At 35.3% G+C, this 15302-nt stretch overlaps 1 protein-coding gene across 2 annotated transcripts in view; it reads left to right on the forward strand.

The window, feature by feature from the left end:
- Spink5 (serine peptidase inhibitor Kazal type 5) overlaps positions 1-10281 on the forward strand; it is an 85810-nt gene extending 75529 nt beyond the window's left edge. For both annotated transcript variants that reach the window (XM_070036339.1, XM_070036340.1), the window contains 4 exons: positions 1038-1134; positions 3989-4119; positions 6271-6358; positions 9982-10281. In XM_070036339.1, the coding sequence (XP_069892440.1) occupies positions 1038-1134; positions 3989-4119; positions 6271-6358; positions 9982-9990 (325 nt within the window). In that variant the 3' untranslated portion in view covers positions 9991-10281. The remainder of the gene's footprint in view (positions 1-1037; positions 1135-3988; positions 4120-6270; positions 6359-9981) is intronic.
- The last annotated feature ends 5021 nt before the right edge of the window (positions 10282-15302 follow it).

Here is a 15302-nt window from a genome sequence, read left to right on the forward strand (position 1 = left end):
TTCACAAATCCATCGAGTCCTTAAAGCCAGTCTTTGTAGTCAAGGACGTTAAGTGGGTGCTGTGACCTAGCACAGTCAGGGATATTAATGCAGGTTCTACCTGGGACTTGCACTAGCTCTCAGCTGAATTTTGTATCAACTTTACACATCAAAGAAGAAATACCAATCTTTATTCTACCACAACAGCAAATGCAATAAAGAAGTCTTTTTTTTCTGTGAAGATAGATGATTTTTTGTGCCTCTACTTAGACTTAAACTCAGTCTCTTCAGCTCTCTCACTTGGCTTGTTTTTGCTCAAGGCTGGTGCTCTACCACATGAACCATACTCCTATTTCTGGCTTTTTGCTGATTAATTAGAAATGAATGTCCCAGTCTCTTCTGATTAAAATTCTTGGATCTTCAGAGATTAGCCACTTGAGGAGCTAGGGTTACAGGCATGAGCCACCAGCATCTGGCTTACATTTACTCCAAAATATATTTCTAGGGCCCAAAGATTTGTCTTTCAGAAGTTGCTGCTGAGAAATTTTAAGGAATTGTTCTAATGTATAGCCAAATTACAAGAGCAGAAGAGCAGAGCATATAGTGATGATAATGGTGATGTTGATTATGATGATAGTGATCATAGTGGGTAGTAGTTGTGAAAAAGCACTGCAAAGGTACGAGTAACATTGATAGAACTTTTCATGGGGTACTGTTCCTGTTTCTAGGAAATTCAAACTCAGGACTTTGAGCACAGGTTTAAGATCATGCATTTATGATCTCACAGAACGATCTCCCCTTGCTGCCTTTGAGCCTTCATTCTCCAAATCTCAGCCTCCTGAGTAGCTAGGAACACAGGCATAAACCACCAGCTTTTCCTTTTTTCAGAAAAGTAAGGTCTTGTTCAAGGTCCAAGCTGGTCTTCCACGAGCTATACCTCCCAAGTGGATGGGAAATAAGACTACGTGTGTGCTTTTCTGAACATCTTATCAGGGTCACTTTTTGATTGAATGTTCTCAGGGCTTATTTTATTAAATCATTTGTGTTTCCTTCTCTAGTCAGAAAGAAGCATTGGAAAGAGTAAAACTTAAAGAAAAGCCACGCCACATTAGAGCTTCTGAAGAAAAAAGCCCAGATGCCTCTATTGCTTTTCTGGTAAGAGCAACTATTCCTGAAAAGCTACTCATCAATTGGAGTCCTTTAATCTGACGGAAAGGGTGCAGGAAACTGATCCCATGCAGCCAAGGGACAGCAGGACCAAAGGCCAAATGCTGTCATGCTTGGCTAGAGCTCTGAGATCACTCATCTGTTATTCCTCAGCCTTATTCTGCTTTTTGGGATTAGTAATCCTGATTCAATTGAATACATCTTGAAATTTTAAGAAGTGGGTGCATAGTGACTGTGTATATGTTTGACTGCGTATGTCATATATATATATATGACATATGTAATGTCATATATATATGACATACATATATAATATATATATATATGACATACACAGTCAAACATGGGATTGATGGAGTCAGTTGTGTATTTTCAGTAGATCAAAAGTCTTGTCAGTTTCCTCTCATTTACCTCCTTTATGCCAATCACTTTTCAGTAACCTAAAATTCAAACTAAAGTGAATGGCAGTTGAGTAATGCAGGCTTTTAAAAGGTAGCAGCTCACAGCTAATTAGTGAGTACAGCCATCCAGAGGAAAGAGAGTTGGATTTTATCACAATGGGAGCAGAGGAAGCTGAGAGGTGGTTGGATACTAGATCCATGTTGGAGGAGCCAAGAGAGTTTGATCAGAGTTAATGTACTATGTAAGGAAAAGAGAAGTACACTGCTTGTTTTTCTCTATCTGCTTCATCTTTGCAGTGATTTATCCTAGTACTTACTGAATATTGCCACAGCCATTACCTGAAAAGTATGATAGAAATTCCTGATTCATACAAATTACTTATCAAAACTCTTTCTGAATATTTGTATCGGCATGGAGCTCACCATACTCTGAAGCAATCTATTTAGATGTTTGAATTATTTATCAAAACAAAGGAATAAGCAAACACTGACATCTCTGAAATTAGTACTAACATATAATAATTATATACATTTATATATTTATGTCTTATACATATTTATATATTTGTTATATTATGTATTTATATTTATTTATATATAATACAGATTTTTATTTATTTATTTTTTATTGTGAAAATACTGTACAGAGGGGTTACAATTACATGAACAAGGTAATGAGTACATTTCTTTTTTTTAATTGTGAAAATATTGTACAAAGGGGTTACAATTACATGGGCAAGATATGAGTACATTTCTTATCAAGCATATAATACATATTTATATAATATATTTAAATTACATATATTATATATATCATATATAAATAAATATAAATACAAATAAATATATAATATATAATACAGTTAAAGTGTTAATTTTTTTGTTTCATTCACAACAAAAATGTAGTCTACAATTTTATCTAAATGGTCGCATTTATTAGTATAGAATTATTCATAACATTCTCACATTATCCTTATTCTATCTACAGGTGATACACTGATGTGATTTTATTTCTGTTAATGGTGATACATGTTGAATAATCTTCTTAGTTAATTCTGAAAACAGATAATAAACTCATTTATTGTTTTGATTCTTTTGGTCCTTCGTAGTTTTGTATGTCCTTCCTTTTGCCTCTTTTCTCCTCTTTTCTTCTGCTTTCCTTGGTCTTGATCTGATAGCGCATTGAGATGGTAGTACGTATGAATCATTATGTGGTAGCATGGTATGGTAGATATTGTATAGTAGATGGTAGTCGTATGTATGAATCATTGCGTGGTAGTATGGTATGGTAGTATTTGTACGGTAGATGGTAGTATGTATGAATTATTGTGTGGTAGTATGGTATAATAGATGGTGTATGGTAGATGGTTGTATGTATGAATCATCGTTCATTCATTCTAAACCACTTTCTAAATTTCCTATTATTACTTTGAATCATACCAAACTTACATTTTTACTTTCATCCTCCCATTTTCCTTATATTTAAAGTATATTTCTGGTTTTAAAAAGCTCACAACAAAACCAACCACATCATTGTGTCACTTGTTTTATTTTTAGCTTGACAAATTTGGTTTTTAATCTGCAGTACTTATTTGCTAATATTTACTACAATGTTTGATAGTGTGGGAGTTAAGTTTCCACCGTCTTTTGTTTTCAGATCTATTTTTTCTTTTTCTCCTAACCTTCTATTCTGATTAATCTGATGAAAGTTTTAGTTGTTATGAGTATTATTAAATTATATTCCCCCAAAGCTATAAAAACAAATATATTTTTGTGGTCCAGAGGACTAATCCCAGGGCCTTTCCCTTGCTAGGCAGGTAACCTATTGGTTTTTGGTTTTGCTTTTAAATTAACTGAGGAAACATAGTAAAAACTCTCACAGAACAGTTAATATGTGACAGACACATTATGCATTTGGATGCACTATCTTATTTTATCCTTAAAAGCAGTAATACAAAAGCAATTATCATTCATATGATAAAATTAATAAATGCACTACTTTCTGATAAGACTGATAACTAAATCTATGAGAAAAGTTGGTAATTACCTGTGAATATTTTCTTCCTAAATTGTCTTTATAGCCAGTTCCTTGATTTAAGGGGAAAAAAATGAATCCTATTTTTAGCATCATTCACACCATAGTTTTCTTCCTAAGTATGCTCCAGCCTGTCATGACTCTATTTTGTAAGATTTCTCCTTTCTTACAGTTTTCATTCTTTTTCTTTCTTTGTTTACTCACCTAGTTTATAGAATCCAAATATGAGGGGTTAAATACACCAAATATGGTATGTTAAATAAATACATGAGTTTGAATAACCCAGGTCACAGTACTGTTTCTAATCATTCATTCAAATAGGATTCAAGTACTCAAGAGGTTCTTCCAGCCTATGCTTTTCCTTGAATGCTGATAAGCAAATCTGTTTTGTGCTTTATTCACTCAGGATGCTGACATGTGCAAAGACTACAAATTACTGCCCAGGCTGGGTTACGTGTGCCCAAGGAACATAAATTATGTCTGTGGTGATGATGGCCAGACCTATGCCAATCCCTGCATGCTTTGTCATGAAAACCTGTGAGTACACGAGGCACACTGTACATCTTCCATAAATGGCAGTGCTTGGGTATCAGTCTAGTATGTGTTACAAAATGCCTATTAATCATGTCAGTTAAAACTCAAAGTCTGTTAAGCCAAGTACAGTGGTTTCTGTATGTAATATCTGCAGGAGAGAGATATAGTAGGGAGATTGTGTTCCAAGGCTAGCCAAGACTGGCCCAATCCTTACATATTTTCAGATAGTGCGAGATCCTTTCTAGCAAAGAAACGAAAGCAAAAAACACTGAAATCATGGCTTAACTCCGGAAAGCTTGCTTGGTTAGCAAGAGGCCCCAAGTTTAAGTACTTAGAACACCAAAAATAAAAATAATGTATGAATTTTTATGTATATATAACATAGAAAGGATTTAGTGCTACTCTTTTTAAAAAGTTGCTTACATCTGCTGTTGTCCTGCTTACTGAATCAAAGATAAAAAGGAAACTGTGGTGTTAACAATGGTTGTAGTGAATCTCTATAAGAGCATCATCCATCCAGCATGAAGCAAAGGAAATCACCTGAGAAGAACTGCCACATGGATTTAATCCCTCCTATCACATCTAAAAAGTTGTATGCTTCAAAAGAGCATTAACTTCTGTTAATCTTCCTCATGAAGGAGGTTATGCCATGCAAAACCCCTAACACTACATTGATGTCTGTTTTAAATTCCTCACTAACTGTTATCAAGGGTATATTACCTCATCCTTCTCAGACTCAGTTTTTCATTGAGCAATTAGTTCACAGACTATTGACAATGAACTTCTAGAAAATAGTTTTATTTTAGATTAAGTACAAAGGACCCACTCTAGTTCCTTTATTATTAATTTTCTTGTTGATTTTCTGTTCATATGCTATCAGATTCTGATTCTGATTCTCCTTGCTTTAATATATATCCTTTACCTTCTCTAAGCCTCCATGTGACCAGTTTTCAGTGAGGACATTGGTGACAAATCATTGGTTTTCCATCTAGATCCAGACTAACAATGCAGTATGAGTACTACTTATCTTTTGAAGAATGCTATATACATGCCCAGGACAGGGACTGGGAAGGTGGCTCAGTGGTAGAGTGCTTGCCTTGCATGCATGAGGCCCTGGGTTCGATTCCTCAGCACCACATAAGCAGAAAAAGGCAGAAGTGACACTATGGCTCAAGTGTAGAGAGCTAGCCTTGAGCTGAAGGGCTGAGGGCCAGCTCCCAGGCCCAGAGTTCAGGCCCCACAACTGGCAAAAACAAAAAAAAACATGGCCCAAAACATGAAAACAGGGTTCATTGATACATTGTCTTTTAATCTTGGAAAGATCCTTAAATTTACATTAATTTTCCTGTGAATGATATAACATAAAAGAAAGAAGTTGTACATGGGGTTATAAAAACTGATTTTTGTATGCATAAACTGCTTTGTTAAATCACAGCTCCTTTATACAACTACTTAATGACAATTTTAACAACTCAAGAGAAAATAAAGTATGGATCAGTGAACTTCTATTTTAAAATATTTACAAATTATTCTTCAGGATGGATTGTTTGATTATAAATCTGGGAGTTCATATGAGAGAGAAGAAAAGATTCAGGCTATCCTAGGAAAAAGGGACCAATATTGGTTTGTATAGTGTGAGGGGAGAGTATAGGGAAGCAATTTCAGCTTGAGCAACATCCAAAGGCAGATCTCAAGAGATGACTAGCTTCCATTACCACAGTCAAACAAATGGATGTTTGATTCATAATATTTATTAAAAGGCAATATTTGTTCTCATAATAAATTTTAAAACCCATACTGTATTATTATGTCTTGTTATATTTTCTATTCCCCAAATCTTATTTGGATACTCGGTAGTCAGGCTTCTCTCTGGGATCCTAATTTTCCCATCTACAAATTAATGGCTTTTGAAATGGATAGCTTCCAATATCCAATAATTGTATGAATGTTTTAGTGGGTGAAACGTGATCCAACAAGTTCATAGTTAGAGGAGGAATCAGGAGTAAAAGACAGAGACTGAACCCAAATAGATGCCCTCTGGAAAATGGTTCAGGGCAGATTTGTTGTTCAAAATCACTCACATTGATCTTAATATTTTTTCTCATTATAGCTGTGTATTTCCTCATTGTTGAAACTTCTTCTGTTTTATTTTAGGATACGTCAAACTGATGTTCACATACGTAGTAGAGGGAAGTGTGAGTGGACAAACAGCCCAGAACCAACACCTGCTGCCACCTCATCTGTGAGTGCTCTGGCCTTCATGCTTTTGATGCTAGAAGTAGTTGATTCTGCTTTTGTTCTCTTGTAGTAAATGCTGGAAATTTCTCAGGCCAGAGAAGTCAGATGAGGTCAAGTGACTTCACAACTGGTCACATTTTTCCTGTGACAGTGGTTAAGTAATTCCTGAAACATAGGGGGATAATATAGTAGCTTATCTTTAAAATATATTTCTATCCTCATTAATAGATTGTTTATGAGCAATGACTAAATCTCCTATGATGTCCTGCAGGGTAGGGTTTATTCTCTGTGACCTACCATGCAAAGATGAGACAGGGAGGAAGAGAGATCATATAGCAACAAAGCAAGACTGAAACCACTTTTTGTTGTTGTTGTTGTCAGTTGTGGGGCTTGAACTCTGGGCCTAGGCACTGTTCCTGAGCTCTTCAGCTCAAGGCTAGCACTCTACCACTTGAGTCACAGTGCCACTTCCTGAAACCACTTTTATGAAATGTCATATCCCACAATGTCACACTTTTCAACTTTTCCCAGCACTGAAAATACTTTATTTAACAGGCATAGTATAATTCAGCACAAGTTACTAACTTTGAAATCCCACTTCCTGAATGTTGTTGAGGAGTCTCTTCATCAGCCAACAGGATAGATTAACTTTAAAAATAAATAAGCTCTTATAAGATCAATTTGGGGCTGGGTCCTGGTGGTTCACACCAGAAATCCTAGCTACTCAGGAGGCTGAGATCTGAGGATCGTGGTTCAAAGCCAGCCCTGGCAGGAAAGTCTGTGAGACTCTTATCTCCAATAAACCACTAGAATACCGGAAGTGGCACTGTGGCTCAAGTGGTAGAGTGCTCACCTTGAGCTGAAGAGTGCAGGGACAGCACCCAATCCCAGAGTTCAAAAAGAAAAAAGAAAAAAGATGAATTTGTGTTCAATTTCCAATTTTTGAGAGTTTTAGTGGATAACGTAACTGTTTCAACCCAAAGATTTCAATGAATTATTGAAAAATATTTTTATGAACCACTGACTTTATAGCATTTGGCACTGTGTCAGAAAAATTAATTGAATTTTTATTATTGTTGTCACTATTATTACTTTGCCTAAGATCAAAGTATGAAGTTAAAGGAAGACTTGAAGGTATGATCTTAGAAACATAAACCGTGACTCAGTACTTACTTAATTTTATTTCTTCTTCTTATTATTACTATCATCATCACTATTATTGTTGGTTCTAGGGCTTGAACCATGACCTGATCACTGTCATTTAGCACTGTTCTTTCACTCAAAGTTGGTGTTCTACTACTTGAGCCATAGTTCTACTTCTGGCTTCTTGCTGTTTTTTTGGCAATAAGAGTCTCACAGATTTTCCTGCCCAGACAGACTTTGCACTATGAACTCTGATCTCAGTCTCCTAAGTAGCATGATTACAGGTGTGAGCCACTGGCACCTAGCATTTGGGGGAGAAGTATTATAGTTTTAGGAGTGTATTATTATGGTAATAAAAGATGTTAATGAATTATATTTTAATAAGCTTGTATTTGCTATTTAATTTGTATATTGAATAAGTATTTTATTAAAATTATATTAGTCATATTGCTTTGATATGAGAAATTGAGAACACAAGAATTATAAGGTAGGAGCCAGGTGCAAGTGGCTTACCTTTGTAATCCTAGCTTCTCAAGAGGCTGAGATCTGAAGATCACAGTTTGAAGCCAGCCTGGGCAGGAAAGTCCTTGAGACCCTTATCTCTAGTAAACAACTCAGACAAAGTTAGAAGCGATACTGTGTCTCAAATGGTAAAGCCTTGATCCTACTAGTCTTGAGTACCCTGGTCTTGAGTACAAGCCCTAGAACCAGCAAAACAAAACAAAGAAAAAAATTATAAGCTAGGATATTTTTGGTTTCACCCTTAGGAGTAGGATTGAAGGCTCCTAAGAACTCAAACAACCCATTCTTTCTTATATTAACTTAGCATTCATTTACCTATTCTAGTCTGTATACATTTATTTTTTTTAAAAAAGGTTTAATGTATATTCTAGCCACAATATCATTTACTATCATATTTAGTAAAATTCTATGTGATTTGCTTCCTATTTTATTGAAAGTATATCCTCTGTTCCTTCCTCACATATAAATCTAGTTGCATGAGGTAGCTCAGAACAAAAATGTCAAAATAATCTTTGTGCAAATTCAAAGCACTATACTTATGTCCTGAACCTCTTGTCCTACATAGGAGACTTGCCATAAACAAAACCACAAGAAACTTGACTTAAAGACATATTGATAAATATTTTCTAAAACAGTGAATAACCATGCTGCAAGCTAGCATGTACACTTTTGTAGGAGTATTCCTTCCTTTAATTTCTAGGGGTTTCTTTCTCCTTGCATGGGAGGCAATATTAACAACAGGAATGTTTCCTAGTGTTAAGAACAAATCATTGTAGAAAAAGACATTCTAGCTGGATGAAATTTCAGTTTCCCCTGATCTTGGTTAGTGATCTTGGTTCCAGGTGGTATGGATGGGGCATGACTTAAAATCATTAGAGAAAAATAGAGTTGAGGGTGCATTCTCCCTGTATCCTCACAGTAGTCATCTGATTAGGGAGGGGTCATCACTTTCTTTGTCTGACAGACAATTAGACTGGGAGACTCCTGTCATTATCTAAGTTACTTGTGCAACATTTTGAGTCCAATGTGGAATCTATGATTTCATTCTTTACACACTGCTATAAGTCAGACTCACCAAAAGATTCTGCGAACCTAGAAAATATAAGGCACAATTGAAGTATTTCCTACATAGACAAGTAGATTTCAATTTCCAGGGTATACATCCAAAATAGAGTAAGATCAGATGATCACCTGTCAGTAGCACCCCTACTCAAATATTTCCTATTTCAATAGAAATGCCAGTGTAAATTTCTGAGATTAATGACTGCTCTCAACTTCATCACACAGATTTTGAAGGGTTCAAAGGGCCATGCATTGCTCCTTTCAAAGCCAAGTAAAGCTTATAGTGTTCAAATGGGCATTGAAATAGATGTTGATGTTTGAGTTTGGGGTTGCTCTTGTGCCACCTAGCCATGTACAGCTATCTGGAACAAATTTCCTGAAGCCAATTCCCTCTTTTAAATGTTTTATAAGTGTTAACTTGATGCTTTAAATATTGACATCAAAATGTTCTAAAACATTGGTGAACTAGGAAAAGAAAACAGCTAATTACATTCCAATAGCTAAGATGATTAATAATAATAATAATAATAATAATAAAGCATTAGTGTTTGAGGAGTCAGATTCACAATGACCTAATTGGTAAACTTTAGTAAGACACTAAAACCTAAAGCTCAGTTTCCTCATCTGTGAAATGGTGTTAGTGATACTTACTTTTTATATTTGCCTAAAGGTTACATGTAATTATCAGTGTGAAACACGTTCACTTTTGTGTTTGCCCAATAGGCAGTACATGTTAAATATTCAAAGTCATAGAATCACATTGAATAAATACAGGTGTGATTTTAAAGTGATAGTTCTCAGTACAATATGTGAATCTGTGGCTTTCCTGATTAATATAAACTCACATCTGTGCAGTGTGCCTGAATTCTAGCATTTAACCTGTCGCCTCTTCTCTTCCAGGTCAAATGAGGATGCAAGGATTGGTGAAAGCCAAGAAGGAAAAAAATCTATATCCCAATTCTGAACCACCTACCTTTGCCATCTGTATATACAAAGAATTCTTCAGAACTTATCTTTTTACTATAGAAAACAATGCAGAGCTGTTGGGATTGGACCTGCTGATTTTCAGTCTTTTCCATCTCTTTCCTCCTAGACTTTGGTCTGAGGGTACAGAGTAATCTCCAGCATATCTGTGCTTTGCAGATCTCCTGGTGACAACGTTGTCTGTCCAACTGCCTGTTTAATAAAAGTAGAAACTCAGCAGATTATCCTTTGGGGATTTTTTTATCACTGCCTAAATAATAGGAACCTTCTTTACTCCTTTTATATAGAAGCTAGACAGACTCTATCCTTTTGTCATGCTAAGTCCTTTAGTGGACAGAGAATGGTCACTTTTTCCATGATGTTTGTTTTCATGGTTGGAAAGAAGTAGTAAAGGAAAGGAGAGGTGAAGCAATATGAGATTCTAGGCAGCCAACAGCTAAAGTTTCTGTGAAAATTGCCATTTCTTATGTGTTTCATTAAGAAAAGAAAGGACTATTAATCATTTTTTCAGCATGCAGACATTGAGTTATTTCCAGGAGAAAATATGATAAAATGTTGGTGGAGCTGTTTTCTTTGGTGAAAGAATGGTACTTTTCCTTCCTGTTCATATCTAGGAAATCTAGGAATTCTTTCAGGACTATGACATCAAGTTTCATAGGAAATAAATGTTTGTGGTGCCATTTTGAATATTTTATTGATGTTGAAAGGAAACTTTATATTTCTTTCATTCTTCTTAGTATTATACAACAGACATGAAAGATTTTATTTTCCCCAGCCTATCATTTAACCAACTCTTGATAATTATCTTGAGCACCAGTCAAGGAATATGACTTAGGAACAGACTGGCCTGGAGAAAATGATAGTCTAGAATTAAACACAAGGAGGTTGGGGAAGGAAGCAAAGGATTTCATAGATGAAGGTCAGGAGTGTGGTAGGAATAGAGATTTCAGAAATGGTGTAGAGAGAAGACACAGAAAGATAAGATGTGTAGAATGAGACTCAATAATTGGAGCTGAGAGTGAAAATGTGCTAAGTTATTTGGTAATTTAAAAAGTTAAAAGTGGTGGGTGCCAGGGGCTTGCACCTGTAATCCTAGCTACTCAGGAAGCAGGGATCTGAGAATCATGATTCAAAGTCAGCCCAGCAGGAAAGTCCACAAGACTTTCATCTCCAATTTACAACCAAAAAAAACAGAAGTGGAGCTGTGGCTCAAGTGGTAGAGTGCTTGCCATGAGCAAAAAAGCTGATAGATAGTACACAAGCCCTGAGTTCAAGTCCCAAGAGTGGCACACACACAAGTAAAAAATGTTAAAACTGTAAAAGTGGATTTTTTTGACACACAAATAGCCGTTGTAAATAAAATGTCATCTGTATTAAAATTACAAGATAGCTATCTTAAATGACAAGTAAACAATACTGAGTTACTTCATGAGCCAATGAGTAGGAGCAAATGAGCAGACCCATTACAACAAAACTTCACTAGCTGGTCCTAAAATTCAAAACCAGGAAATGAAAACTGATCCCAAGATGAAACTAAGAAAAGCAATTTTTTCTATTACCTCCTTTGACTACTAGCACAGACTTCTTCATTTTTCTATACCTAATACTTTAGACTCCAATGTCTTGAAAGTGAATTATTGACAAGTTGTGTTCACAAAGGACATGTGCTTAGGTCCTAGAAAGACACTAAAGAATCAGGAAATGCATGGTAATTCTCCATGCAGGAATCATTGTTCCATGCTAAGGAGAGGTCTTGGAGGATGGACTGATTCTTGACATAAGGCTTAGAGAAGGACTTCAGGCAGATAGTTCTCTTCAAATTATGTCCTGTCTGAAAGCACAAGATAAGACTTTCTAGAGAAAAAAATAGAATCTTAATTCTATAAGTCTAAAATCAATAACATACCATCAACAATGAAAGTTACTGGTTAAAAACTATGGACAAGTTTTTGTTGTATTTTTCCTTTCTTCCAACTGTAAAGCTATCAGAAACACAAATAAACAAAAAACCACCCAAATGAGCATCATTACTAGAGTATGGTTGAGTTAAATTTAGAGAAGCATAAATAATGGTCAAGAAAACATTAAAGTATGTTTTATAACTAGTATAATATAATTAGTACTAATATTATTAGTACTTTGGGGAAAGTAAGCCGAAGTTGAGGAATTAACTTTTTAAGAGACATAGGATTGTTGAACAGAAAAAAAAAATGAAGTCATGCATATAAAGTTAAAAGGAGACACAGAGTTTCAGCACTGGCTGAGCGCTGCTTGACATTGATTCAGCAAGTGGTTTTGGAAACATTGGATACCCACATGTAGAAGAATGAAAGTGAATTCCCATCATACACAAAAGCATCACAAGATGAATTTAAAATTTAGACGGAAGACCCACAGCTATACAGTTGCTAAAAGAAAGCATATGCAAATTTTTCCTAACACTGGCCTTAGCACTGAAATTTTGGGGTGAGTCATCAAAAGCACAAGCAACTAAAGCAAAATAATCAAGTGACTACATCAAACTCAATGCTTCTGAGAAACAAAATTTGAAAAATTAACAAAGTCGAAAAATGAACTTTACAACTTTGGCACAGGGGGCTGAAGAGTTGGGGGGGAGTAGGGGAGAGGGATGGAGGGGGGTGGGAAGGGATGGGAAGAGGAAACAAAGGAGGAGGCAAACAATGCTTGATAAGAAATGTACTCATTACCTTGTTCATGTAATTGTAACCCCTCTGTGCCATATTTCCACAATAAAAAAAAGGTGAAAGACACTGTACATAATGGTATAGGAATGTAGTTGAATGGTAGAGTTTGCCCAGCATTTACAAAACACTGGGTTTGCACCCTGGCACCTACAAACACTCCCTTCCCCCCCACACCCTCCTTACACAAATTTACAAGAGCTTAATTACTTTCACAACAGCCTAGAGGCTCTACAAAATGGATGAAGAAAATTATATATGTAATTTTATATATAATAAAATTATATATATATAATCATGTATACAATTATACATATTATAATATATATCATAATACATAATTGCATATTATTTATTAAATTATATATAATTATATACGGGAGTTTTATTCAGCCATATATATGTATATACATATATATGGCTGAGTAAAATATATATATAACATATAGGAGTTTTATTCAGCCATAAAAAGAATGAAATTATGACATTCCTTCACTCTGGATAGAACTGAAGATCCTCATCTTAACTGTAGCAGGCCAGCCTTCTCACAAAGAATAGCAAGTAGCCCATGTTTTCTCTCATGCATGGAATCTGGTGAGGGGTGTGGAACACAAATGTAAAAGTGGGATGGATGATTGATAATGTGGAGAGGGAAAGTAAAGCAGGAGCAACAAGGGGAATGAATATGACCAAAGTACTTTATGTGCATCCATAGAAATATCATAACAAAACCTATTATTTTGTATAATTATTGTATAAATTATTTGCAAACCATATAATATATAATTCATATATAAAGGAGTTAACTACAACATGTAAAGTATTACTATAACTTAATCAAAGATAGTGATAATGGGTTAATGATGTGAATAAATGATTTTTTTCATAGGAGACATAGCAAATTGTAGCCATGTCTGTGAGAATGTGCTCATTATCACTAATCATCATGGAAATGGAAATCAAAATCTCAATAAAATGTCCTTTGAAGCCTTGTTGGGATGGTTATTATTGCAAAACAATAAATGTTGAGTAGAGACTGTACTGCTATAGGAATCTTTGTATACAATATAGATGTCTGTAAGATGATATAGCCACTGTGGAAAACAGAATGGACAGTTTCAAAAAATTAAAAATACAACTACCATGTGATCCAGAAGTACCACACTTAGATATATGTTTAAAAGAATTGAGATCTGCATCTCAAAGACATAACCATACTGTTCTAGTCTCAAAAGTCAAAATGTTAAAAGTAATCCAAATAATTAACAAACAGATGGGTAAAGAAAATGTGTTATATACAAATAATGCAGTATCACTCAATCACAAAAATATCATATGTGACATCATAGATGCACCTTGAAAACATGAAATGAAATAAGCTGAACACAAGTGGAAAAATACTGCTTGATTCTATACCTGTGAGAAATCTCAACCTAGTTCATGAAAGTAAGATATAGGATGGTGAGTATCAGGAGTCACATTGAAGGGAATATTAAATATCTGTTTAATGGGTGAAGCAATTCATTCATTTGAGGAAAACAATCTTAAAATTTTCTGCAAAATCTACTTTTTCATAGCAATACACTTAAAAGTTGCTATGAAGGTAAACCTGATGCATTTTTAAAATTAACAATTTAAGAATTTAACAATTTTAAAAATAAAAATTTCTGCTTGGGCAACCTCCAGAAGAGGCAGAAGCCTTAAAAATATGTCCATGGAGCTGGAAATGTGGCTTAGGGTAGAGTGCTTGCCTAGCGTGCATGAAGCCCTGGGTTCAATTCCTCAGTACCACATACACAGAAAAAGCTGGTGCTGTGGCTCAAGTAGTAGAGTGCTAATCTTTGAGCACAGAGAGGCTCAGGAATAGTGCCCAGGCCCTGAGTTCAAGCCCCAGGACTAGCTGGCAGCACACACACACACACACACACACACACACACACACACACACACACACACACACACACACACACACACACAGAAGTTTTGGTATAAAAAATTGTAAAGATAATAGGTAAAAGAGGAGAGAACATGGTCATAAATGCTCATGTATCTATCAACCAATTTCTACAATTAACAACTCATGGCCAAAATATGTGGAATGATGAAATACAGTGTTTAACCTAAAAATAAGCAATTTATAACTTAGAGAAAGTGAGCCTTTATGGAAATATCATTTTGCCTAATAGAAAAAAAGGCTCTATTATCAAATAAAATAGAAGACTTTAATATATGCATAGAAAGAATATCCTGGGAAGAATGATATGACCTCATGAGAGGTCGGTGTGGCTGCATTTATCCAAACATTCTCTCAGGGTGCTACAATCTTCCCTGAACTTCAGTGTATCATACAGCTCTGGAAAATATATATGCATCAATTATTACTTTTCAGAGGCTGACTCTCAGCCAGTGATTGGCATTAGTGAGTTTTGAGGCTGACACACCCAAAAGTAATCAACAGAAAGGTTGAAACTCAGTTTTCAGCAGTCATTTATCATCCTTTCACGGATATTTGTTTCTTGAAGGCAAACAACATAG

The sequence above is a fragment of the Dipodomys merriami genome, unplaced genomic scaffold (genome assembly GCF_024711535.1).
Source record: "Dipodomys merriami isolate MVZ:Mamm:240054 unplaced genomic scaffold, mDipMer1.0.p SCAF_27, whole genome shotgun sequence".
Classification (NCBI taxonomy): Eukaryota; Metazoa; Chordata; class Mammalia; order Rodentia; family Heteromyidae; genus Dipodomys; species Dipodomys merriami.